This window comes from Oxyura jamaicensis, chromosome 4 (genome assembly GCF_011077185.1).
Source record: "Oxyura jamaicensis isolate SHBP4307 breed ruddy duck chromosome 4, BPBGC_Ojam_1.0, whole genome shotgun sequence".
NCBI lineage: Eukaryota > Metazoa > Chordata > Aves > Anseriformes > Anatidae > Oxyura > Oxyura jamaicensis.
This window is the reverse complement of record NC_048896.1, coordinates 7,452,297-7,477,455: the sequence shown is the minus strand read 5'-3', so window position 1 is coordinate 7,477,455 and position 25,159 is coordinate 7,452,297. Positions and strand designations below refer to the sequence as shown.

The following is a 25,159-nucleotide window of genomic DNA, read 5'->3' as shown; positions in this document are numbered from 1 at the left end:
TGGCCATAAATTTTTATCTTATGTTGTCTTCAGGAACGTCACTGCATTTCAGTTATGGAAATACTGATTAGAATGTAGATGAGTACAGGCTGTCTCTAAGGCTTTTTATTTATTTATTTATTTATTTTTAAATGAATACTATCTATATTTTGAGATATTTTTATCTGTCATTAAGGTATGCTTTACAGTTTTATGTTAAATTAGTATATTCTATGCTTACCTGTATGTTTTATAAAACTATTTCAGGTTTTCATTTTATTTACTTTATAGAGTATTTTGAAAAAATATTAACAAACATTTGATAGGTACTACGGGAACTGTAATAGCACAGTAAATACAATACAATAGTTATTTGCCAGATACCTCCAAGAAAAAAAAAAAAAAACACACACACACACACCATTTCTGCTACTATCTTTAAAGAAACTCCTTTTCTCTTTTTCCTCCTCCCTCTCTTCTCCACTAGCTGAAAAGCCAATAAAAAAATTCTCCACCTCCTACACAGTTCAGAACAAGATCTGTGTGCATTTATCCTAGGCATGCTTTGAGACCCAGAAGGGGATGCAAGTAGTCAATGTGCAACGGGAATCTTAACTTCAGACACTAATCTGCACCTCTCTATTGACCTTGCTGATATGCTGCAAGCTAATTATTAAACTTTTTTTTTTTTTTTTTTTTTTTTTTTTTTTTTCCATTTGGATTAATTTAAGTCCAGCCTGGGGAGAAGAAACAGTTAAGGAAATGTCTCAAGTAGACTTGCATTCATCTAATCAGACTTTGTGTGCATCTACAAATGGTACAGAACTTAAATCAATCATTGATAATGAAACCACAAATGAAAAATGGACTGAAGACTCCTTTCCAGGATTAGAAATACTGTGCACAATTTATGTTACATATGCTGTGATCATTTCAGTGGGTCTCCTTGGAAATGCTATACTCATCAAAGTCTTTTTCAAGATTAAATCAATGCAGACGGTTCCAAACATCTTCATCACCAGCCTGGCATTTGGAGACCTACTGCTTTTATTAACTTGTGTGCCTGTAGATGCAACACGTTACATTGTGGATACCTGGCTCTTCGGAAGAATTGGGTGCAAGCTGCTGTCTTTCATCCAGTTAACCTCAGTTGGAGTATCAGTGTTCACACTGACTGTTCTCAGTGCTGACAGGTGGGTCTGATGCAACTGGCTTGCCAGGAAATACCTCAGGTGTGAAATTAGAAATGAATAAAAGAGCAGAAATTATCATTTTGGACAATAGTAAATGGCACATTTTAATGGACTGAAAAAAAAAAAAAAAAAAAAAGGAAAAAAAAAACCTCTCGCATTTATTTTAAAAATGTGTATTAGAAAAAAATGGAACAGCTCTTTTTAATACAGTGAAGTGAGAAAGACTCTTTAAGTCTTCTGACCTTTTATTAGTTTGAAGTACAGTACATTTTTTTTCTCCACTGCACAGAAAAGGTAAATTGCTTAAGGCAGGGAAAAGACAGTATATTGGTGCTATCTAGTGGTGCACTAAAGTAGTCAATGAAGATGAAAAATAAAACTGTGAAAAATGACTGAGTGGAAATCCTTTGTCTAACTCCTGTGCACTCAGTGAGGCTCTAAAATCTTAGACCTAAAACAAGTGACATGTGGGATGAAGAGCCAAAAGTAAACTCAGAACAGACTGTGGGACAAACTACTTTCATGACTCTTGTGACTTGATGGTTACTGCAATACTTATGGTAGTTTTCATTAAGTGTGAGATAACGTGGCACAATTGGAATACTTTCTCTGCTTTGAGCTTACAGTTCTTACATTTTTTCCAAAAATATTTTAGCCAAGAGGTCCTGAAATTAAACTCAGGTTACAAATGAAGCACTGTTAATAGGGATCAGTGCTCCCATCTGACTCTTGTCTTAAGGAACTGCTGAATAACCATTTTTCAATGCACCTCCTTTCTGAATGAACAATACTGCAATGAGATTCCAGATCAATCAGCGTGAGCATGGCAAGGAACAGAAAAAGACAAAATTAATTTTAGTACTAATAAAGAAAAAGATTCTCATCTCGGACATCAGCAGTTGTAGATTGTATGTAATAGCACATGTCCAGACTTTAAATCCCAAGTAATGCTACTGTTACTGTAACCTAAAAAAATTCTGCCAACAAAAGACCGGCCATACTTTGTCAGATCAAGGGTCCATGCAGGCCGATACCCAGACTCCAGCAGTGGTAATACAAAGACAAGAAAAGACACATAGGTAGGGTAAGAACACAGTGACGTTACAACACTACACCTAAGCCTTCAGATGATCTCCTGAGCAGATGTGGTTTCTGTCTACTTAATAACCTCAATACATTTTTCTTCTAGATCCTTGTCCAGTCTCTTCTTGAACTTGGTTAGCAATTACTTTCACTGCCTCTTTCTTTCTTGTTTGTTGTTGTTTTGATTTTAGTTTTGTTTTCTTTTGTTCTGAAAGTGGCTTCGTTTGATGGCTCTGGCTCTTCTTCCAGAAGATTTAATAATCCCTATCCATCCTCTCCAGGCTGCTCATTTTATATTCCATCCTTAGTATGTTTTTCTGAGATGTGTGCAGAGCAGCACATGGTATTCATGAGTTGCCTGAACCAGAGAGAAAGATAATTGCACCATCTCTCTTTTCAATCCTTTGCTTTCCTAATAATTCCTAACATCTTGCATTTTATTTGTTACTAATGCTGAATATTAAGATGATGTTTTCATTGAAATATTTATCACACTTTCAAGATTGTGGTCCTGCATTAAGTTAATTCAGCATCCATCATTGAGACACTTGCTTCTGTATTTGATTCTTCATATTGCTTCATATTTGATTCTTCACTTGCTTCTGTATTTGATTCTTCTGTTATATAAATACTCCATAAGTTGTTTTCACAGGATAACTATATGGCAAACTTACTCAGGCACTTCAGAACATAAGTCATGTGCACAATCATGTTCCAGTACACTAGAAGAGCTTGAGGTCCATAAAAATTATGTTTATTAGATAAACAACTATGCAGACTTCAGTTTTCAATTTAAACTTGACTAGAGGAGAAAGAGAAGACCAGATTCTCAGCTTGTGCAAAATAGTACACCTGAACTGTCTTGTTCTCTGGATCCTTTTTCACTATGTTTCCTTTCATACCAGTCGTGTGCCCCTGGAAAGACCTCTTCTGTCTGCATCGTTAAGTGTCCCTGATGTTTTGAGAGCAGGGTATGTTGATTTGTGTGCCTCACCCACCTTTGTGGGAGCTGCTTCCTTTTCCATGTCCCCTTTCCACAGAGATTTTGACTCATCCATAGATTTGCCCAGATTATCTCATACATTTCACTCAGTCTGGATGCAGCAGAATTACAGCCATGAATCAACAGCAGTGTTAGCTCATATTTTATGAATGTGAATGAACACCTGAGCATTAGTTTGAGTAAGATCACTGCACTCAGCTAGGATCTTAGGAACAAGGAGGAAAGGAAGAGTGCACATAGATAGTTTCATGTATTTATAAGCCAGTTAACTTAATTCATACCTTTACCAGTTTTGCAACTCTCTTTTATCTTTCTGTGCAGTTCCACAAAACTAGGAGTTTACTGATTCTAATCCAAACAGTAGAAAGTGCCTTTACTAAGGAAGGCTTCAATCTCAAATCCTGCCAGCCAATTCATTAAAACTATACATGCTTAAAATTAACCTTTGCATGCTCATCTTAATTATAATGAACTAGTATATGTTTCATTTCCAAGATGATTCTTCAAAATTTAGTTTAGTGCAAATAGGGATGGCTTTATCCTCAGAAAGTTTACATGATCAGTGCTTGCACTACTACTGTATTTACTCTGACAGTGGTGTTGATTGCTTTTAGGTACAGAGCCATTGTTAAGCCCTTGGAACTGCAGACCTCAGACGCGCTCCTGAAGACCTGCTGTAAAGCTGGCTCTGTCTGGATTGTCTCCATGATATTTGCTATTCCAGAGGCCGTTTTTTCAGATCTGTATTCTTTCAGCAACCCGGAGAAAAATGTAACTTTTGAGGCATGTGCCCCCTATCCTGTATCTGAGAAAATACTGCAGGAAGCTCACTCCCTGGTTTGCTTCTTAGTGTTCTACATTGTGCCATTATCTGTCATTTCTGTCTATTATTTTCTCATTGCCAGAACTTTATATAAAAGTACATTCAACATGCCAGCAGAAGAACACGGTCACGCCCGTAAGCAGGTAAGTTATGATCGAGCACTAAAGTGTCCAGTTTTCCATAATCTATCAAGCTGATTCAAGTCTTCATTCTTGAGTACAAAACTTTCTCCTAATAATTTGCACAACTAGATTAATAAAATTCTCCATAAACTCAGTGCATATTAGCAATCCAAATGCAGCTGTACACTTACGCATACACTTATGTCTCATCAACTTAACTGTGAGTGTACGTTTTCCTAAAGAGAAACTTATTTTTCCTAAAAGTTTGCTTTGCTTTATTATGACTTTAAAACTCAGGAGTTATGATGTTGAATTCTAAACAGTAAGACCTCATCCATGTTAGCTGGCATGTCAGCCTTATAAATCCTAATCTAGCTGAGATTCTCATGTGATTTCTAGCAGATGCGGAGTGTGCTCTGCATTGGAAATACTTTGTTACAAAAACATGAAATTGATTTTCTTTTCTGTTTTTCTTTTCTGTTTTCCTTTCCTTTCCTTTTCTTTTCCATTTCATGGTGGGGTTGGTTTTTTTGGTCACTAATGCATTTAGACTTTTAGACTACTTTGAAAATCAGCACCAAGTACATAAATGTGTTACTGATTGCTATTAATACCAGGTATGCATTATTTTCTTGTAGATTGAATCCCGCAAGAGAGTTGCAAAAACAGTGCTGGTGCTTGTTGCTTTGTTTGCCTTTTGCTGGTTGCCTAACCACATCCTCTACCTATACCGCTCCTTTACATACCATTCTTCTGTAGATGCTTCCACCTTTCATCTGATAGCTACTATTTTTTCCCGTGCGTTGGCCTTCAGCAATTCTTGTGTCAATCCTTTTGCTCTTTATTGGCTGAGTAAAAGTTTCCGGCAACATTTTAAAAAGCAAGTTTCATGCTGCAAGGCAAAACTTCGTACAAAGCCTCCCAGTGCTACCCAAACTAATTCACCTACCAGAGCCCTGTCAGTCACAGGCAGCACACACGGCTCAGAAATCAGTGTTACACTGCTAACAGATTACAGTATCACAAAAGAAGAGGAAAGTGTTTAGTCCATCTGTGATGAAGAAGGACAGAAACTGACAGTTTGCAGTTGAGTCACTACTGTCTGCATCATGGAGAAATGCCATGCCCTGGCCTGCCTCTGAAAGGATTTTCAACAGGAGTTCCTAATTTTTTAAAGCATACAACAAAGAAATCAAAGTGTGTGGCAGATGAAGAAAAAGCAGCTGAAATTTTCAGCGTAGGCTCAAGGGAGTTGTTCATTTGCCCAAGCATCAACACGCACCCTTAGCGGAGATTCTTGTGCTGAGCAGGACCAGAGCCAGCAAAGTTGCTGTGAGAACTGGCTGTGGGGATTGTTTTGTTCTTGGTGACCTGAGACTGGGAGCTCCCTTCTGCCAAGTACTTCCATCTAAAGCAAGCAAGTAAAACCATGCATCTTGATAAAGCCATCAACCTGTCAGATTTTTATTTATTTTCTTGTCCCAGATGTTGAAAATGAGTAAATGCATTGGGAAGCAAGTTCAAATGGAAAAAAAAAGAAAAAGAAAAAAGAAAAAAAAAAAAAAAGTAATTATGAGCCAGATCGATGCTACCCTTTGCTCTGCCAGTGACTTTGAAATTTGGGGTAAGAGCTGATTGCAGTTTAAAGTGATGCTCTTCTCACATCCTGAGAAGGTCAAGGGATCCAGTAGGTGATCATCTCTCTTAAGCTGTGATAATCATCTTTAGCCACATTTGTAAAGTTGTTTGTGATCTATGGATATGTCTCATGAGCAGAATTATTCACTGTTATAATGATTTTACATCAAGCAATTGTGTTGGATCTGTATGAGAGTTGTAGTTTGGATTTGCAGTGCCCTTCTGAAGCAAACTGCTCAGACAACCCTACCTGTCTTACCTTGGTCTTCCTCCCAGAGTGCACAACCTGCCTTTCTTTCAGATAAAACTGTGTTCAGTCCATGGAACCAGACTGGAGCTGGAGTGAAGTAGAGCCCCCAAAAGTGTGGAGTGTGGGTGTCAGGCTAACCATTTCCCTATACAGATCCACTGCACCTGTAGGCTATTGCTTGATAGTGTGGTCATTTCTAAATCATCCGCACATCTACAAACATGCTGGGAGAGCTGGATTTTTCTATTGTACCAGCCTTCTATAATTGAGTTATTCAAGTAGCATTCCTATTTTTTTTAAATAATGATAGACTGTCTTTATGAGATTGGCCTTTTAATCTCAAATCCACTGATTTTGATGACTCTGCATGTGTAAACAAGTCAGCTATAGCCTATTATGGGCAGCCTGTTTATGCCTAACTGTCTTCCTATCGGGAAATACAATAAGCAAATCTTCGACATTACCAAAATGTTGAATGAAACCTATTTTTATTAGGCTTGTGTACCCTGAACCAAAATTTTGTTCTGTGGGAGTTGGTGTTAAAAATCCACAATAGATTTTCTATTGCTTAAAATAAGGGACTTCTTTCTCAAAAAAAGAAGTTGTGCATTGAATTATTGAAGAGAGGTTGCAACATATGAATTATACAAACTGCTGCTGCCAGTCACAGAAGTTTGAATTTTATTTCTTATTTGAAAGACTAACTAACCCTTGAAGACATAACACTCCTCCAGTTGCACAGAGCCCTTAACAACACATGGACGGAAATCCATCCATCCGTGCACTGTTATTTGATTTCATTATAAGATGCAGAAAATCTGTTTGCAGTCTCTCTCTTCTGACTGTCCTAATCAGAATAATACAACTGATCTATAAATCCCAAAGGCATTGGAATACAACCTCTGTAGTCATCTTAAACCAGTTTAATGATAACCCATTTTAATCTCATCAGGCCTGGCCTTATTTTACCACGCTCTTCATGTTATTTCCTGCAAGGCTGTAAGCACTAATTTTCAAATGGTTTCTCCATTTTATTGTACCAATTGTATACCAGGATAGGATCATTGAAGTAAATAGAAATATAACAGCACAGAAATGCAATTTATGGCAAAGCAGACTCCAGAGACCTCATCTTACTCTCTTTGTCTTAATAGAACACATTCCCTGGCACTGAGCAATGTAAAAATACAAGACATTACACTGATACTTTTCCCTTCTCGTTCTCTTTAATGGAGCTGCAGGGTGAGACTGAAATGGGCAAATAAGCCTACACACTTAAGACCCTACTTTTCTTTTCCTAGATCTTACTATAGGGATTCTATATAAAATAAAGATCAACAAACATTATAGTCCCTTACAACACTTTCTATTTTAGTTTATTGAAACTTTTAGAAAATAAATCTGTCATGTTTCTGGACTTCACAATTTGTCTCTGCTGGAGGGCACATTTATCACTACAAAGTCCTTGGCGATACCTCAAATAAGCCCTTAAAAATCACAGTTTCCTAATTCACCATTTTCTTTGCTTTGCATGCAGCTACTTTCTGCTTGTGTAACTACTCCTCCAACTGGATGGTCTATCTATTGCTAATATATTGTATTAGAAATGTGATATTTTTTGCTATATGCTACACATATTTTGGTTAAAGACTGGCAATATTTCACGTCATAAATTAACTGTTCTATGTTAATAATTCTATATTTACAAATCTTCACGAAATGTTGAATTGGGGTGATATATTGGTCAACATTTATTTTTATCTAAATAATCTGATGTTACTCATTCCATCTATTCATCCAATATAACTATCCATAAAATGTCTCCATGTTACCATAACTGGATTTAGGAGAAAGGAATTGTTTCTTTTGGTACCTTTTCTCAGTGTTAAAAACAGTTCTTTCAGCCCTAGGTAATATACATGTAATTCTATTTAAAAAAATGGGAATAATGTTTATTTACAGAAATATTGAATGTCATTTAGCAAAGAATTGGCATGAGGAATTAGCATTCTACTATTTATATCCACAATGAAAGAATATGTAGAAGAAAGGTACAAAATACTGAAAGACAAGACTCTATCAAAGGACTTGTTCATGTGGAATTTTATTGGGTAAGTAAATACTATTTTTAAGATGTGCCTTTTTATAGTTTATTTTGTGAATATGTTCATGCTGCCAGCTTTAATAGATATAGATGTAAGAAATAATGTTTGAGTCAGTAACAGGTTCAGTATTGGTGCTCTGATTTGCACTCTCAGTATAAGATACTGGTTTCGTTTCAAAAAATTATTTTCCACATAAAATGAAAAAAAAATCACGTCAAGGCATGGATACGGTGTAATGGGCTGCATCTCCAGCAAATGGCACAGAATAACATTAAAATCAGTTTGTGAAACTATAGCCATTTTAAAGCCCACCCTCTTGTTTCCATAGAAAGCATTGTTTTATTTTACACAGTTAAATATGGTCTGCCTGCTGATGGCCATGTGTTTCTGCTAAGAATATTGCAATTAAAGAATAAGCTAAAGTTACACACAGCTACACCACTTGTACATTTCAATCAGTGGTACTTAGAATTAAAAAAAATATACAGGCTCTGCTGCAAATGATGCCCTCAGTGAAAGGTTAACTGTTCTGTGCAATTTCCATTGTCAACATAGGAAAGATTAGTTAGTTTTTAGCATATCTAGATCCAGTCCTGTCATTTTTCGCGCAGTTAAGATACCTCGTCACAGAGGAGTAACCTTTCTGTAATTAATCAGTATTTACTGCCTCCTTGACTTTACGTAACAAAGAATCTTCTTAAGAAAAAAGTGTTAAATGTTTACCTGATTAATATTAGCTAGTGAATTGCTGGTTCTGCTTTAATAGAAATCAAAACACTTTATTATGCCAAGATTTTGTACTTTTAGTAGGTGGTATCTCTAGAACAACAATCAGCTCTGATGAATCAAGATTTCCTTTTATCACTCAGAAAAGTCAGACAGATACAAAATCATCATTACCTAATATGCTAATGCCTCCTTTTACGGTTTGTTTTGAGATATTTTGTCATTTAAAATGCCATTTCCTGACAGTTTAGGCTGATCTGAGCTGTGATGTTCCGGCTCTTAGCCGCATCCCCAGAACCTGCAGCTCATCCTTCCACTGCTGCAGCGGCTGTGTTTGTGCAGCCATGAATTCAATTGTTTCAAGGATGTGATTGAGATGAAAGCTGTCTCAACCAAAAAAAGTTACTGGTTTTCAGCTGAATTAGCTTCCTGAGCTGGATCACTGTGCAGTCTTTACTGAAGAGGAAGAGAACAGATGGTGGTGGCAAGGTAGGAAGCTACTGGATGTCAGCTGTTCCTCAGTAGCTGCCTTCATGCATGCTGTTATCTGTGGGAAGTGCGAAGGAATTTGAGGTAGTTTGTCCTCATATCTGCAGTAAAAGCGTACAGATTAGATTTACCATGCAGGAACTGATGTGTGGCAGCTTGTTAACCCTGCTGCATGCAACGATGCTCTCACTTCCATCAGATGACAGGGATTAAACTTTGATGTCTTACTCCCCAGGACAGTGCCCTAATGACTTGTTTTAGGCAGATCTGCAGTGAAACACTCTCCACTCCTCCCATCACAGCTATATCACTCTACAAAACATTTGTTGCACTGGAAAGTAAAAGAAGGAATTTGAAATTTTAAGTTTACTGTTAAGCACTCAACTGGGAAGAGAGCTATGTACTAGCTCTTTGAATCATCAGTCCAACGACCAACTGGATGATTGGTCCAAGGACATCTGACCCACTGTTCATTAAAGTAAAATGCAAAACGCTACGGTGAGCACAGAGAACATTGTGAAATGTAGCGGACACTGTGTCCACACGGTGTTCCCTACATTTAGTCAGGTTATAAATGTAAAAAAATGCCGGAATCAAATGAGCAGTTTAAGACTTACACTGTATAGCTCTTACAAGATTTAATGCTATGATTATCTTACTCTCAAACATATATCCAATTCAAACCCTGTAAATGCTTAGAACAATTAGACTTGACGTCCCTTCATTTTACCATCTAAGAATGGAAATTGAGGGAGTGGGCATCAAACCTCAGTAGCTAACTCATTGATTATTTTTTTCCCCTCAAACATCAGTTTAGGCTACTCTGAGTTTACCAGTGTCAGCAACAAATCAAGGACAATAATTTTTCTGACCTACAGTTAGATATACTTTACTTTTCAAATATGGAGGTGGCCCTGCCCATGGCAGGGGGGTTCGGATTAGATAATCTTTGAGGTCCTTCCAGCCTAAACCATTCTGTGATTTGGTGATTCTATGTTAAGCCTCACATGCACCCCACCAAAATGAGCTATTTGAGAGCTAATAAGAGTTTCTTAAGCTGTCAACTGGTAAGTGAACATAAAACAATCTTTCAACAACTATTGGAATAGCCCTGCCAAGAGAAAATTCTTGAAGCATGAAAGATGTTGTTAACTAGGCTGCGTGTTCTTTGTGTAACAGCCAAAGGTTACTAAAAGTCTATATTTATATCCTTAGCAATTTTATCTGACAGTCTGTTGACCAGACAGTTAGCTGATACTGGTCTTCCCTCCCTACAGAGCTTCACAAGCTCAGGACTGCATCTTTGATTTTATTATCATTCCAGTCCATATGACAGTAAAGATATATTTGTTCTTGGAACGCTTATTTCCAGAAAGCTTCTGTACAGAATATCATTTTCATTTCTGAGTGCAACGATTGCTTTGCCACTAAAGTCACCTGGCAACCTGCCCCTGATGGAACTGTTATATTTCTGTTTAAAGCACCTGCACAGTTTTAATACCTAGATTTTATAGCTCGATGTTAAAGTTTGCACACTGACATGTAAATAGAGTGCTTCTTCCTACTCTAAATAAAAATACATTTGAATACACCCTTTATCAAGTAAATTTGCTATTGATGCAAACCTATTCCGATTGCAGTGTAAAAACCACTAGATGGCACCAAGTAAGGCTCTGTTAAATGAACTGATTCAATATTTTTTTATTAAAAATATTTAAGTACCTATAGATAACAGCACCGGTGAGTACCTAGTTATGAACTTTGTTAATTCAAACATATTTAAAAATCCGAAGACAAGCTTGATGCCTTGCATAGCCCCAACGGCCAGACCCTTTCAGAAGGCAGCGTGAGGGGGGTTCTGGAAGGCGTTGGGCTGCCACCTGTGCCAAGGGAGGGGCAGGAACCGATGTTTGGCATTTTTCACGCCATTTCGGCGTCATCTACCGGCTGTGACTTTTGTGTTTGCTTGTAGTGCAACATGAAAATGGGCTCAGTGACAAAACGGCCGCAAGGCTCGGCTCCCTGCGGCACAGCGGGGAAAGGTTCCGCAGGAGCAGGGTGCTGCGAGGCCCGGCACCCCGAGCTGGCTTTTATTTCTCCGGGTGAGTAGTGACTGAACGTTACACCGGGCGGGCAACGCCTCAGCGGACAGGACAGGGCAGGGCAGGGCCGCGCACTGGCACGGCGCGGGGCGCTCAGTGAACTGCAGGCCGCGGCCCGCCCTCAACCAGGAAGCACCCCGCAGCCCCTCGCCCTCCTCCCTATTGGCTGCGCCGCCATCACGTGACCTCTCAGCCCGCTCCTCAGTGGCTGAGGCGGGGCGGGCGGGGAAGCCGTTTCCGCTCCTGCGTGTGCGCGGTGCCCGGGGCCGCTCGGTCGGCGGCGGTGGGCCTGTGCTGGTGCGCGTTCTCGCGGCCGCTTGCGCGTGACCGCGTGCTCCCGCCTCGCCTCGGCCTCGGCCTCGGCCTCAGTCCCGGTCCCGGTCCCGGTCCCACTCCCAGTCCCGTCACGGGTGAGGATGAGCGGCGAGGACGGCAACGAGGAGTTCTACCAGCAGCTTCAGCTCCAGCAGCAGTACGGCGCCGAGCGCGGCGGCGGCGAGGGTGAGGGCGAGGCAGAGGCCGAGGCCGTCCCCGACCCCTTCACCTACGTGGACCCGGCCGACGGCGCGGCCTACGAGTGGGACCGCGAGAAGAAGGCCTGGTTCCCCAAGGTGCCTGCGGGCGGGGCGGGCACGGCAGGGGCAGGGGGCGGGGAGGGCTGGGGAGAGGTGGGGGAGTGCCTGCTTCGTGTCCCCTGCGCTCCTAACCACGTCTTGCCACCTTTCCCGAGATCTTGTGCGTCAAAACACGGTGTATCGGAGGTACAGGTGTGCTGCAGGTGGGAAGCGCTCGTCCTTCAGTGTTTATTTCAAGTATTTTAAATAGAAAAAACCTGGTGAGAGGTGGCATCAGTTTAACGTGGTGAACCAGTCTGCTGATCTGCAAGTAAATACTGTTAGCATACAGCAGTGAAGGGTAGCTATTTCATTTACATCTATGAGGATTCTTTACCCCATCTGTTTGGGAAATCTGTTGTGCCAGTTCACGTTTGTGACCATGAGTGCACTGCAGTTCAGAGAATCTGAGTGAGAATGAAGCCAGGTTTGTATATTGTAACCCTAGTAAGGTGTCTGTGCAGCAGATGGCTTACAGAGGGCTAAAACCATGTGTAAAATCCAGACTCACACGGTGGAGCAGTAGAGAACTGAATATTCATGGCTCCCTGTGGGTTGCTGTATCCAGTAAGCACAGAAGTTTTAAAAACGGGTTCTTCCATTCCCTGTGATCCTTCCTATTCAAAAATTTGGAGGCATTCAAATTCTTAATAAAAGTGCAACTTCGTGTATCGTTTAATGATTTTTCTTTCAAAGGTACCATATCAATGGGCGCCACCGTTTTATAGCTCTTTATACACAGCACAAAATCACATGTTGAATTCATCTGCCTTCCTTGCTTACTAGGAAAAAAACAGATGTGGGATTTTCTTCTGTAAGCCTGGAGTATCTGTGTTTCATGTGGTTAATTGATTCCTTTCCACTTCAGAGTAATTAGTAGTTAATTATATGCTAGCATGTCCTGTAGTATTGTTTCTTTTCCTATAAGGTTAAGTGAACTGAACTGTACAACAGTGGGTACGGAGATAGAACTTACTACTTGTCCACGATGTCTGCCGCTAGACCTAGTTTGAAGTACTGATAAAGGAATTCTGTGGGTGCTTGTTTTCCATGCAAGCGTGGAGTTACCTAAATTCCAGTAAAAGCCCTTATACTTGCATGCATTCCTTAATGCTTGTACAGAGCTATTTAAAAAATGATGTAGTTGTAATAGTAGAAATGCCACTCTGATCACATAAAATTGAAGTAAAATATTTGATATTGACTGGTAAAATTTGACAGTCTGTAGTAGGTCATATGCTAAGAATCAATTTAACTTTACATAAAAAAAACGTTCCTTGTGAAGTTGAAAATGATATTGTTAGAGAACGGTAGCTAGTTATAGGAGGTTTAATCACTAAGTTACTCATTTTCATTAGAGAACCTAATGATAATACTGTTCACCAGAAAGTTTAGAAGCTTTTTAGTTCTCTAGGTTTCATCAACTGTGAAGCTGTGGACTTGCTAAGATTGCTAGTGTCAAATATACTAAATGTTACTGGATCACAGAGCCTTTTTTTCCTCCAGAATTTGTCTTACTCTTCATTACTCTTGGCCTTATGTCATGCCATGTCTGTAAGAGCAGCCACTTAGGGTCCATGGCAAGCCTGTTTCTGTCAGTTCTGCATATTTGATTTGTCAAAAATAAAAGTTTAGAGTTGAAATATTGAGCTTCAAATCACTGTGGAAGGTACGAGAGCACGCTGTCATTGTGGTCTCTTGCTACTATCCATTGTGTCACTCTTCCAATAGCGTACTGGCATGGAGTTTGTTCCCTTTTGAATGCAGATAAAGCAAGTGCAGCACAGATCAAAGCTTAAGGCTCAGCTTTGGGAGAGAATAATTTCAATGTGTGTAACTTTAGGAAGCACTTTATTGTGCACTGCTGTTAGTAAAATCAGCTATGATACGTTACCTTTTTGGAAGTTACTGCTAGTGGCTAGTACTAAAATGTACTTGGCTGAAAGCACTGGGTGCAATTTGTAGTTTTTCAGTCTCTAAAGATAGACATTAGCTAATCTCACCTTTTATCCAAATACTGTCTCTCTCCAGAAAAGAACAAGCTAATTGTTCATCTATTAGTAGAATATAAAGTACAACATGCAGCTTATATAAAGTACAACATGCAGTTAATATCACTCTGTTCAAGTGCAATATTTATTGTCTATCACCACATATATATTTCATCTCTGAAAAGCTTTCTGTGTAAAGGCAGATGCCAACAAGTGTCAGTCATTCATCATCTGTGGATAAATTGTTGGCTTACCTTCAGTGTCACTGTATCTCTTCAACGTGGTCAAGAGCTCTTAGATTCTGACCTTCAGGCAGTTCCCATTTAAATTGAAAGCAGAAAGCTTTGCATGAAAAGAAGGCAGAACTTGTGAAATGTTTGTTTAAAAACTTCATGTACTGTGTGAAATTAATATCTTAGTTGAGGTCAGAAATACCTCAACTGATAATTTTTGCTGTCTGTATGGCTTTTTATAAAGTTTTTTTTTTTTTAAGTTTTTAAATGCTATTATTTACTTGATTAGAAAATAACCATCATTAATTAAGATCATTTGCAGAACACTAACACTAAAAGACAAGTCTGGATTTGTAGTTCTTTGAACCTTTGTTTTAATTTTCCCGATTTCTTTCTCAGATAACGGAAGATTTTCTGGCAACGTATCATGCTAACTATGGCTTCCATGCAGATGACACAGACAGTTCATCTGCTTCTGGCACGGCAACTGACAGCAAGCTACCAGTAAGTTCTAAGACATCAGATGCACAACCATTGGCAAATGAGAAAGGACCAAAACAAACAGATCCAAAACAAAAATCAGAAAAACGGAAGCTTGAGCCGGGTAAGTGGTGAAGTGTTTCTTTCTACGTAGGCTTCAACCTGTATAGTACCAAGTGGAAACTGTCAGTTGTTCAGTGTTACCATGAGCAGTAAAGGTATATATCGTTCTGAAAACTTGCAAAACAGTTTTTAAATTGTTTGGTATTTCATAGGCATCTTTCCAAGACCATATACAAGGTGGAAAATAAGCAAATTCAAGCATATTCAGAGGTTTTCCTGTGAATAAGCGAAAACTTCTTTGAAATCTGATGGAACGTGAGCATCAGAGGTGCATTGATGTGTGCTCCCATGTTTAATATATTGATGTAACTGAATTAAAATTCCTATTTTTTAGGATGGTTTCATGTAGAAGAGGACAGAAACACAAATGTTTATGTGACTGGTAAGTAACAGCATTTATTTACCTACTTTGACCTAAATGTGGTAAAAGAGAATTGGGCTTGTCTCACTGACTTCTAATACTACGTTTTTAGTCTGCCATTTGCAAGCTACTTAACATTGTTCCTGTTCACATAACATCTGTGTAATCTTTAATACTGCATATGTAGAAAAGTAATCTAAGGGAGATTTTCCAGTCCCTGCAAACTTGTAAGGAATAGGTTAAAGAGAACAAGTTTATAGTTGGCACGCTATGTTTCGTATACATCACTTGCATTTTTATCTTCAATTATCAGTTGCAAATTTATTGAATTTGTAGGTGGAGAAAATGATTGTTCATAAGCCTTTTTCTATGTTGCTTAGAGGTGTAGTGGAACTTAAAACTTGGTCAGGATAGCAGCATTCACATAGATCACTGTGAGCACTCGAAGGTTGGTATTATCTGTAACATGAATGCTCTAGGTCTGTATATTGGGGAGCACAATATCACTATGTTAAACCTATTTAGAAGTTAAAATGTTCTCAAAACATTGCTATGAAGTAATATTTAAAAGGTAATAACAAAAATATTGGTTCCAAGGGCTGTGATTTATTATTTTGTATGTAGACATTTTACAAGCTTCTTGTCTTTCATTTGAAGAAACACTGTGGCTTTTCTCTTCTAGTGAGATATGAAAAAAATAATTGAACCAACTGAACATACTTAACCTTCTGTTTTAACATACTTCGTAGGTTTACCACCAGACATTACAAAAGATGAATTTGTACAAGTCATGTCAAAATGTGGTATCATTATGCGAGATCCTCAGACAGAAGAACACAAAATCAAACTTTACAAAGATAAGGAAGGAAATCTCAAAGGAGATGGCCTGTGTTGCTATCTAAAGGTCAGTAATGGGATATTCCTTCCTGGTAAAGATGCTTTTGGCCATTGCCTCAGAATCACGTTCAGAAGATTCTTGTTGTATCTGAAGTACAACACAGAACATGGGTGTCTGTTTAAAGCAGACCTGTGGGCAGTTCTGGAATCACTGTCTGTGTACCTCATTTGTTTTTCCTTTATCCACCCCTGTACTGAAAATGTCCATTAATACCTGCCAAACATGTCTAAAAAAGGTTCCTGTCTTAGGTGCCAGCAATTATCGTGTGGAACGGGGGACCTCTTCACCTTTTACTTAGAAAAAAAATATACGCTTCTGTGTGGCCAAAAATATAGAAATAATGAGATGAAAAGGAACATATACTGTAGCTGTGTGTTCATAGCTTTTAATTGAGACCTGCTTTAAGTTCAGACTTGGATTTTAGAACTGTTCTTATTCTCAATAAAACAGTTAAAACTGGTTAATCTATAAAAGTTAGTGTTCCAGTAGTACTTCCTTCGTGTGTTTCACTTGTGGCCAGCTGTGTGTGTTTCTGTGAAGTTTTCTTAGTCAAGACTCAGAGGAGATCTGGCCTTATGGCTTTCAGTGTCAGGGAATTAACTTGTAGCATGATAATTAAATCTTACTGGAATAATTTGACTGCACTGGGTGTTTTGTTTGTTTTTTCTGTTTTTTAAAGCTTGTGCTCTGTTTTGTTTTCACATAGAGAGAATCAGTTCAACTTGCTTTGAGACTTCTGGATGAGGCAGAAATTAGAGGCTATAAATTGCATGTTGAAGTTGCAAAGTTCCAACTGAAGGGGGAGTATGATGCAAGCAAAAAGAAGAAGAAATGTAAAGACTACAAGAAGAAGTTGTCTCAACAGCAGAAGTTTGTATTTTTTTTTCTTTCAGTAGAACATTGCTTGAATTCTAAGTGCTATTAGTAAGATGTTGCTTTCAGATGAAATGATAAGATTTGCACAAAAGCTAGAGTCTGCGAGAGAAATAGTGTAAATAATATAAGTTTGGAAGGGAGGAGCTTCTAAGTTAACTGTTGACATAATGAACTTCTTCACAATTGCTAAATTAAGAATCTTTGCTCCCTATGTAATATTTTTCTTTCAGTTATAGAAGAAAATATTACAACTTGGGGGAATTAAGACTTTTTTCCCCCAGTGGATGAGAATGCCTGAGTTCTGTCATTTAAGCTTACTTGCATAAGGTGGTAACACTCTAGGTGTCTGTATACTGTTTGTACCATACTTTACTTTCTGCAAATGGCAAGAGATGTGGTCTGTCTTAGGAGCAAATATCAAAATATCTCTGTAGATTTCCCCAGACATCTGCCTTTTGGTATGTGATATTTTTTTATTTTTTATTTTTTAATTATATATGCATATATTGGTTTTAACTTCTAATAATTAATTTTCTGCATTTTGGAAGAAGATGAAGATTAAAAAGAAGAAAAAGTTTGAATAGGACTCTCATTTTAATGAAAGCAGCATTCCACTAAACATTTTAAATAATAATGCAGATACACTTTGCCATAGTTAAAGGGATCCAAGTCTAAGAATTAAAGTAGCTTGAAATGTATCTGCCTCAAAGATACACTGCTAGTTCTTGTTTTAAGAAGTCTCTAGTGTGGAGGGGGGAGAAGTATGAAAATAGTGAAATTGCATTTGACAGCAATTTGTGTGAATAAAGAAATTGTGCTTTTCTCTCAGTCATTTAGCTGTTTTGAACATATCTTTATACAAGTTTACTTCAGTTGGTGTTTCTTTTGAGTTGAAGAGCGTAATTTACTTGCAGAACTACTTTGGGTAATCCAGGTTTTCTTCAGCTGAAGTGTCAGATACAAAGAGGAATTTAAACAATTTAAACATTTTTTTTTCCCTTAAATCTAAGATTTTGAGATTTAGTAGTGTAAGTGAATTTGTCCCTTTTTTATTTTGTTACAGGATATGAAGTAGACTTTTCTCCAAGAAGTATCATTTTTATGAGACAGCAAAGTCCTAGGACAGATACTCTGAATTGCGTTGCTAGTTTGTGGCAGTGGTTCTGTACACTGTGATTGTAGCAATCTTTGTAAGACTCAAGGTGTTCCTGTGTGTTTGTTTAAACATAAGCAGTAAAATTTTACCAAAGGAAATAGTGGATTGCCTCTTACAAAATAAATCTTCATTTAGAAAGGTTATTAGAATATTGACATTTTTATTGTATTTGGCAGCAGCTGGTTAATTTAAATTGATGAGGAAGGAATTGAAACTTCAAAGATTTTTCACTGTTTAGGGTGATGCTTTGACTGTTAAAGTAGATTTTATTTTTGTGAGCATTTAAGGAGTTTAAACCTCAACTACTTTGTAGTAGAAGTGTTAAAGTTGTATTTTTGTTGCATTTTTAAGAGTAATTTAACTCTGTCAAAATACATGTTTTAGTTTATGTATTGCAAGAAATACAAAATTAATGATTTTTTTTCAACAAATACTTGTAGAAACAGAAGAGAGCCGCAACAATATCTTCTTACTGTTGCTTCATTTCATTAGACAGCTGGATTGGAGGCCTGAGAAGAAAGATGGCGCAGCTCGAATGCGACATGAACGCATCGTTATTATCAGGAATATGTTTCACCCAAAGGACTTTGAGGTAGAAGATGCAATTTGCTACTATAGATTCAATGTTGTTATAGGTAACATTGAACTTCCTGCCAAGAGCCCATAGTAAATATGTTAGAGTGGAGAAGCTAGCACAAAATAAGCTTCTTAATAAGTAGTTTATTTTGAATAAATTTATTCAAGTGAGGGCTGTCAACTCCAAGTAGCTTTGAAAATACGGCGTAACACTTGATCTATGAACTCGTAATAGACTGGCAAATGTATTCCATTGGTGGTTAAGCAAAAAATGTTTAAATTAATCTGTGTAATTGCATTTCAGGAGGATCCCTTAGTGCTAAATGAGATCAGAGAAGATCTACGGACAGAGTGTGAAAAGTTTGGTCAAGTAAAGAAGGTTCTTATATTTGATGTAGGTATTTTTACATGTTGTGTTGGCAGAATTGATGTAGTCTGAAAGTGTGCAAAATGTGGTTCTTTAAATATGAGCGAAGCATTTCTTTTTAGTAGAAACCTCACAACGTTTCAGTATTTTAAAATGAGCTGTTTCAGAAATTAATTTTGAAGCACCTGTCCACTTTAGCCTATGTAAAGACAAAATCTAACTTTTCCTAGTAACTTGGATACATGCCATAAGTTTGAAGTTTATAAATAAATTTCTTTATAGCTAAACTAGCTGAAATGTTTTGTTTTCTATGTTCAAAAATTCTGCTCTGTGTAACAGAAAAATTAATATACTCTTAAGCAGAAGAACAAAACGTAAGCTTACAACCTATTTTTCAAACAAGATTATATATTGTCAGGATGGAGCTATATACTGACTGATTTTGTAAGGCAAGCTGAAAGATGATGGAATAGTTATACTATTTAGAATACTATTAAATAACTTGTTTCCCTCCCTTACAGCGACATCCTGATGGTGTGGCTTCTGTGTCATTTAAAGAAGCAACAGAAGCTGATCTGTGCAAACTAACTCTAAATGGAAGGTGGTTTGGTGGCCGTCAGCTCAGTGCTGAAACATGGGATGGTGTAACAGATTATCAGGTAGTTTTTCATGGTTCTATTTCACTAAATTCTCCCTCTAAACTGTAAATCTGTGTTCATTTGAGAAGTGCTTGGTGACCCCCCTTCCCACACCCATTCACTTCCTCCCTTGTCCTATCTTGCTTCTCCACTAAAACTGCTAGGGTGCCTTCTAAAGGACAGGATTATCCTTAATTACTCAATTCAGGAAGAGAACAAAAGGACCTGTTTCATGTTAAAAATCTTGTATTAGAGATGTAAACATAGAGGATTGGTTACTGGATATAAACATTATTAATTTGCAGTCAAACAAGTCCTACTGAAGTCTTGAGGTATTACTGCAATATAAATCTTCACATTTTTTTTATCTGTGCAAATGTGTTCACTCTACAAGTATGATACTGTAGTGACTTGTATAAATGTATCTTTAATAGGTGGAGGAGACTGCAAGAGAAAGGGAAGAAAGGCTGAAGGTGTGGGGATCATTTCTAGAGGATCCTGATGCGAAGGAGCAGCAAACTACGTCTGATTCAGATTCTGCAACAAGCAGCGTTAAAATGCCTGAAGGCAGACAACCTTCAGAAGTTAATGACACATCTAAGGAGGATGTAAATGATGAAGCCCATAAGAGGGAAAATAATGGTGAGGGCATTAATGAAGATGGTGCTCCATCCACAGACAGCAGCCTCGCAGGCAGTGATGTTGAAGCAGATACATAACATTTTCAATGCGTTATGAAAGCATGGTTTTTAGGGTGATGTTTGAGTTTATCCCTTTCTTCAGGGTGACTGCAGACGATGTTCATATGATACGCATTACTAGAATGTCACCAACTGTGTGCTTTGAAGTTTTCATTAAAAGCAGTATTTAATGAGGTTCTAAAAGTTTGTATTAATTGGCTGTCGAGGTAAAGTAACTCAAGTTGCCAAGAATACAGCAGAACTCATCAGGCTTTTGTTCTATCTATGCTTGTCTGTGTTTCATTAAGTAAGTGTAAAATATGTTCCAACACTAAAGTTTATGTAACTAAATAGAACTTAAGTAATGCAGAGCTATTACAAGACGTGGATTTTGCTATTAATTTTCCTGTAGCCCTCAAAACTTGGTATCTCATTCTTAAAATTATTCTTGTCCTGAGTAATTTTGATCATTTTATGGAACATATGCTGTGATACATATTGGGTGAATGCATTGGCTATGTTGCTATACATGAAGTAGCAAATGATAGAATAATATTAAGTTGCAAACTTTAAAGTTAAGTGGAAAACAAACAAGATCTCTATAGCCAACATAAGGCAACTGAGTGAAGATAGATGGTTAAATCACGGCATTCAGTAAATTATTTTTCTTCTCCTGTTTAGAACTTTATTGATGTTTAGATCTTCTTTTGAGGCTGGAATTGTGTCAAGGAGACTAGAAATGCATGAACAAACATTCTAGCCTATAATGAAAGAAGACTGATCTTAAACTTATGGTCTGTATGCAGTAGACATGCTTTCAATTGTTTGACTTTTTTTTTTAGCATTAGAGTAAGGGTTTTTGTTTAACTTAGTTAGGATGATGAGTATGAGTTCTCTTCAACATTTTGGTTTAGCCTTAATGTGCCCTTCAATGGGTAGTGGGGAGATCTCCCAAATTCCATAAAACCTAAAGGCTTTTGGCAACTTGAAGTACATTTTGTTGTGTAAATGTTAGAATACTTGAACACATGCTTTAAAAGAATATTACTCTTTTCTATGGGGAAAAAATCAAAAGCTAGCCATATATTGCTAGCTCTCTTAGAAATATTTCCCAAAACAAAGATTTAGAAGACATTCTAGCTTTAGATAAGCAGGCTTTTGAGAATAACTCCGGGGGAGCTGTTTTGGGCATGGTCATTCTTCATTTATAATCCCATTATTTTGATATCTAAGGATATAAGAGTAAAGATTTAAGGAATTGTTTAAAATATTGGTGCTAAATTCGTAGCACATTGTTCGTATGGATGGCTGTTAATACACGTTTGTAAGGAGGATCTTTATTTTTTTTAATTCATATTGGATTGCGAGAAACCATAGATGCTAATTGTTAGGTATGATTCAATCCTGAAGTATTCAGAATACTCTGAAAGTTGATATTTTCAAACTTTGTGCTCTGAGATCACCATCTATATTTTTTCCAGTGGTCTATCTTGTACTCATTTTTTTTTTGTAATCAGTATATTTGGGTAGTTATGGCAACCAGAGCATCGAAGTTAATACTTGTCATTGCGGTTACAAATTACATCCTTTTGTGACAAAATACATGGTCTTACAACAGATATGGTATTTGAATTCTAGGTTTAAAACTCTGGGGGCTAATTATGACTTGGCATGACAAAATTCCAATTTTAATGAGCTGTATTGTAAAGGAGAACTCTTAACACTTGCAATCTAAATAAGACCACTTTCTCATCTTTACAAGAGTGTGAATTGTACATTTAAGCAAAGCAAGTGTTTGAACAGTTCAGGGAATCTGAAATACTGCTTGGTTTGTAGCTGCACATGGTGGCATATTCACATTACATCTCTGGATTGTGTTTGTTCTGCCTGGGATTTTTATTGGTAAACAACACCACAGACCTCTGAGGGCACAGAAAGAATGTAATTTAATGTGGTGAATACTGCTTTCAGTGCTCCTTTTTTCTTCCAGCTTCTAGACTCAAAGTTTTAGATTTGTTAAACTATTGTGTTCTGTTAGCTTTTTTTAAGAGAGCCTAGTCATGCAACACTCTACACAGTTAAATCACCTGTTTTACAGTGGAATTGCTATTGATATAGGGAAGCTATTGACAAATGTATAAATATTGTACAGTTCTATGAAGCCTTTATCATGATATCAAATATGAAAAATAAGGTTAGTGTTTGAAAAAAGACTTTGAAAAATAAAGAATCATTGCTTGTGCAGTAATCTTCCTCTCTCCAGTTGATGTACAAATTTGATTGGCTTGTTTCAAAAGTTAAACGTGATGTTAGTTGCTTCACCTTTTCCTCTAGGCTTCATGCTGAAGTAGAGCACTGACAAAGACTGAGACTAAATGCTTTACTGGCTTTCCTATTAACTAGGATTCTTAAGAAAATAAAAGCTGTTTTTCCACAAAAATGTTGTGCTGAAGTGACATTACACTCAAATTGGTACTTTCTTTTGTCTACCTCTGCTATTCCCCAGTAAAATATAAAAATATATTTTTACAAACTATTCATTGAGTTACTGAGGCATTTAATGGCTCATGGAGAGGTTAATGCAGCTGTGACTTTCTTTTCAGCATTGAGATTGAATTCTTTTGATTTCCTTTTCTAAATGATGCAAGCTTTTACAAATTAATCTGAACATATATTACATTTTTCACAAAAGTTCAAATTACTATTTTTAAAGTAAGATTATAAAAATTCTCATAGTGTAGAGCAGTATTGTTTAGTACTGAATTTTAACAAATTGGAAAGTGAACAAGCTGAGTTGCTTTTAATTTTTTTTCTCTGAGCATCAGCATAAATAGATAAGTTAAAGGGTTAAAACCCCCTCACTGTATTTTTTTCTTAAATAATCAATTATTTCTAATGACTTCACTAAAGTGGATCTTTCCTGAGAATGCAGGATTGACTTCATAATCTGTTTTGCTCATCAGTAGCAACAAAATCAGACTTTTTGCTCAGTTTCTAATTGCCGTTGGGTTCTGTTCCAGTGTACTGCATGTCCCTTCATCCCTAGCCTTTTAGGGAGAGGTTCATCTCAAGAAAAGTTGTCAAGTTGTCTCTTCCTCTCGGTATTTTATGAAAACAATAACTAGCAGCAGGTTGAAACACTTTGCGGATAATTGTTGCTCAGTTTTGAACTAAATATGTGTTTCTGCTAATTCGCATAGTGTGACAAATTGGATGTGAAGCAATTTAAATCTAACAGCGGGGAAAGAATATCAACTAATTGTTACTGCCGTGTAATTCAGCATAGGTGATCACTTTCCTAACCATGTAGTACAAAATCAGTTGCTTAGATTCAAGACATACTGGTGGTTTGCTTTACAATCAAGATGGTATTTAGTGGTTTGCTGGCAAGGTAATTGTATGGAATTAAAAGTATTCATCAGAGATTGTGTTTGAGGAGCGTGGCCAAGGCAGACATCTAGAAACAAAAAGCCCCAAAAGAACAGGCATGGAAGTTGCAGGCATGGAAGTTGCAACAGGTTCTCGAATGTGCATATGCAGCTGTAAAGAGAGTTAGTTTCATTTTGCATCAAAATGTTTACCTGTTTCTCCTGCTGACTTTATTACTTTTTTTTAATTGAATTTCAGTCCCTCATACAACTTCCACTTTGTATAGGAATTGCAATTCATTTAAAATCATTAGTATGTTAAATGCAGTGCATTTTAACTAAACTGTGTCCTAGTCAATATTCAGTTAAGGTTAATCTATTCATAATTTCAAATTTATTTAGCTTAATTCACTTAAAGGTATTGGATGCTTCATAGAAACCCAGACTTGCCTTTAAACTTCCCAGTAAAAATCAGTATTATTACCCTGAATTCTTGAACTGTATAACCTAACCAAATTCTTTAAAAAAAAAAAAAAAAAAAGGGCGGGGGGAATTAGATACCTATAGATCTTAATTGGATTTTAAAATTTCTGATTTGAGGCAACACACTGCAATATAACTATGTAAGTTTTGTACTCGTGTTGATTTGGCTTGTGTGTATTTCAGTGCTCATTATACAGGGCTTGAAGTCTTACTGTCATGATACTGTTGAAAGTTCTGTAAAATATTTATAGAAGTATGGAATCTTTTGCAGCAGATTTTTTTTTTCTCATTCTGTAATATCAAAGTATATTGTTAGATTAAAATTCACTAAGTTGACTTGGATTTTTTCTGACAGGTTACTTTCTTTTGATAAGCTAAATTGATCATTTTCAGTTACCTTTTAGAAAAAAGTTATTTCAAAATATTATATTTGAATAATTTCTAGACCTGTGACAGCATCTGAAAATCCCTTGATTTGTCTTCAATTTTGTTTCTTAAAGGGGTTGTGTTTTATACTACCTTTTTAATAAACAAACTCGTGAACAAAAAGTTGTTTCTTATGAGTTCTGAGATAATGTATTTATTTCGTTTTTTCCTCAGTAAACAAGTACCCTATCATTTGGTGGGCAGTGATTTCAGTTCATAAAGCATATGTGTTAACATGCCAGAGCTTTTGAACTGGAGTCTAGTATACATGTTGCTAGAGTTGCTAATGCTTACACTGGGTCATATTTTTGGTTCCTCCTTTTTGGGTTTTGCCCCAAACTTCATCCTGTTTTGGTGCATTATGGACTTTGCTTGA

The 25,159-nt window shown here is 37.2% G+C and overlaps 2 protein-coding genes across 2 annotated transcripts; both read left to right on the top strand.

The window, feature by feature from the left end:
• Positions 1-502: 502 nt before the first annotated feature.
• On the top strand, positions 503-8,628 carry BRS3 (bombesin receptor subtype 3). Its single transcript, XM_035324729.1, has 3 exons — positions 503-1,172; positions 3,873-4,224; positions 4,842-8,628. Exons 1-3 carry the CDS (start codon positions 742-744, stop codon positions 5,247-5,249), a joined length of 1,191 nt encoding a protein of 396 aa, XP_035180620.1. The 5' UTR covers positions 503-741; the 3' UTR covers positions 5,250-8,628.
• A 3,261-nt stretch (positions 8,629-11,889) lies between these two features.
• HTATSF1 (HIV-1 Tat specific factor 1) lies at positions 11,890-24,906 on the top strand. The gene is made up of 9 exons (XM_035324728.1): positions 11,890-12,124; positions 14,751-14,955; positions 15,289-15,336; positions 16,065-16,219; positions 16,920-17,083; positions 18,738-18,837; positions 19,126-19,215; positions 19,710-19,847; positions 20,261-24,906. The coding sequence occupies exons 1-9, from the start codon at positions 11,930-11,932 to the stop codon at positions 20,543-20,545; spliced, it is 1,380 nt and encodes a 459-aa protein (XP_035180619.1). The 5' UTR covers positions 11,890-11,929; the 3' UTR covers positions 20,546-24,906.
• Positions 24,907-25,159: the final 253 nt, after the last annotated feature.

Excerpts from the sequence above, each read along its gene's own strand:
- BRS3 (XM_035324729.1), top strand. The coding sequence starts at position 742 with ATGTCTCAAGTAGACTTGCATTCATCTAATCAGACTTTGTGTGCATCT. Across the intron at positions 1,173-3,872 it reads ACTGTTCTCAGTGCTGACAG|GTACAGAGCCATTGTTAAGC; the intron begins GTGGGTCTGATG and ends GATTGCTTTTAG. Across the intron at positions 4,225-4,841 it reads ACGGTCACGCCCGTAAGCAG|ATTGAATCCCGCAAGAGAGT; the intron begins GTAAGTTATGAT and ends ATTTTCTTGTAG.
- HTATSF1 (XM_035324728.1), top strand. The coding sequence starts at position 11,930 with ATGAGCGGCGAGGACGGCAACGAGGAGTTCTACCAGCAGCTTCAGCTC. Across the intron at positions 18,838-19,125 it reads TTCACCCAAAGGACTTTGAG|GAGGATCCCTTAGTGCTAAA; the intron begins GTAGAAGATGCA and ends ATTGCATTTCAG. Across the intron at positions 19,216-19,709 it reads AGAAGGTTCTTATATTTGAT|CGACATCCTGATGGTGTGGC; the intron begins GTAGGTATTTTT and ends CCTCCCTTACAG.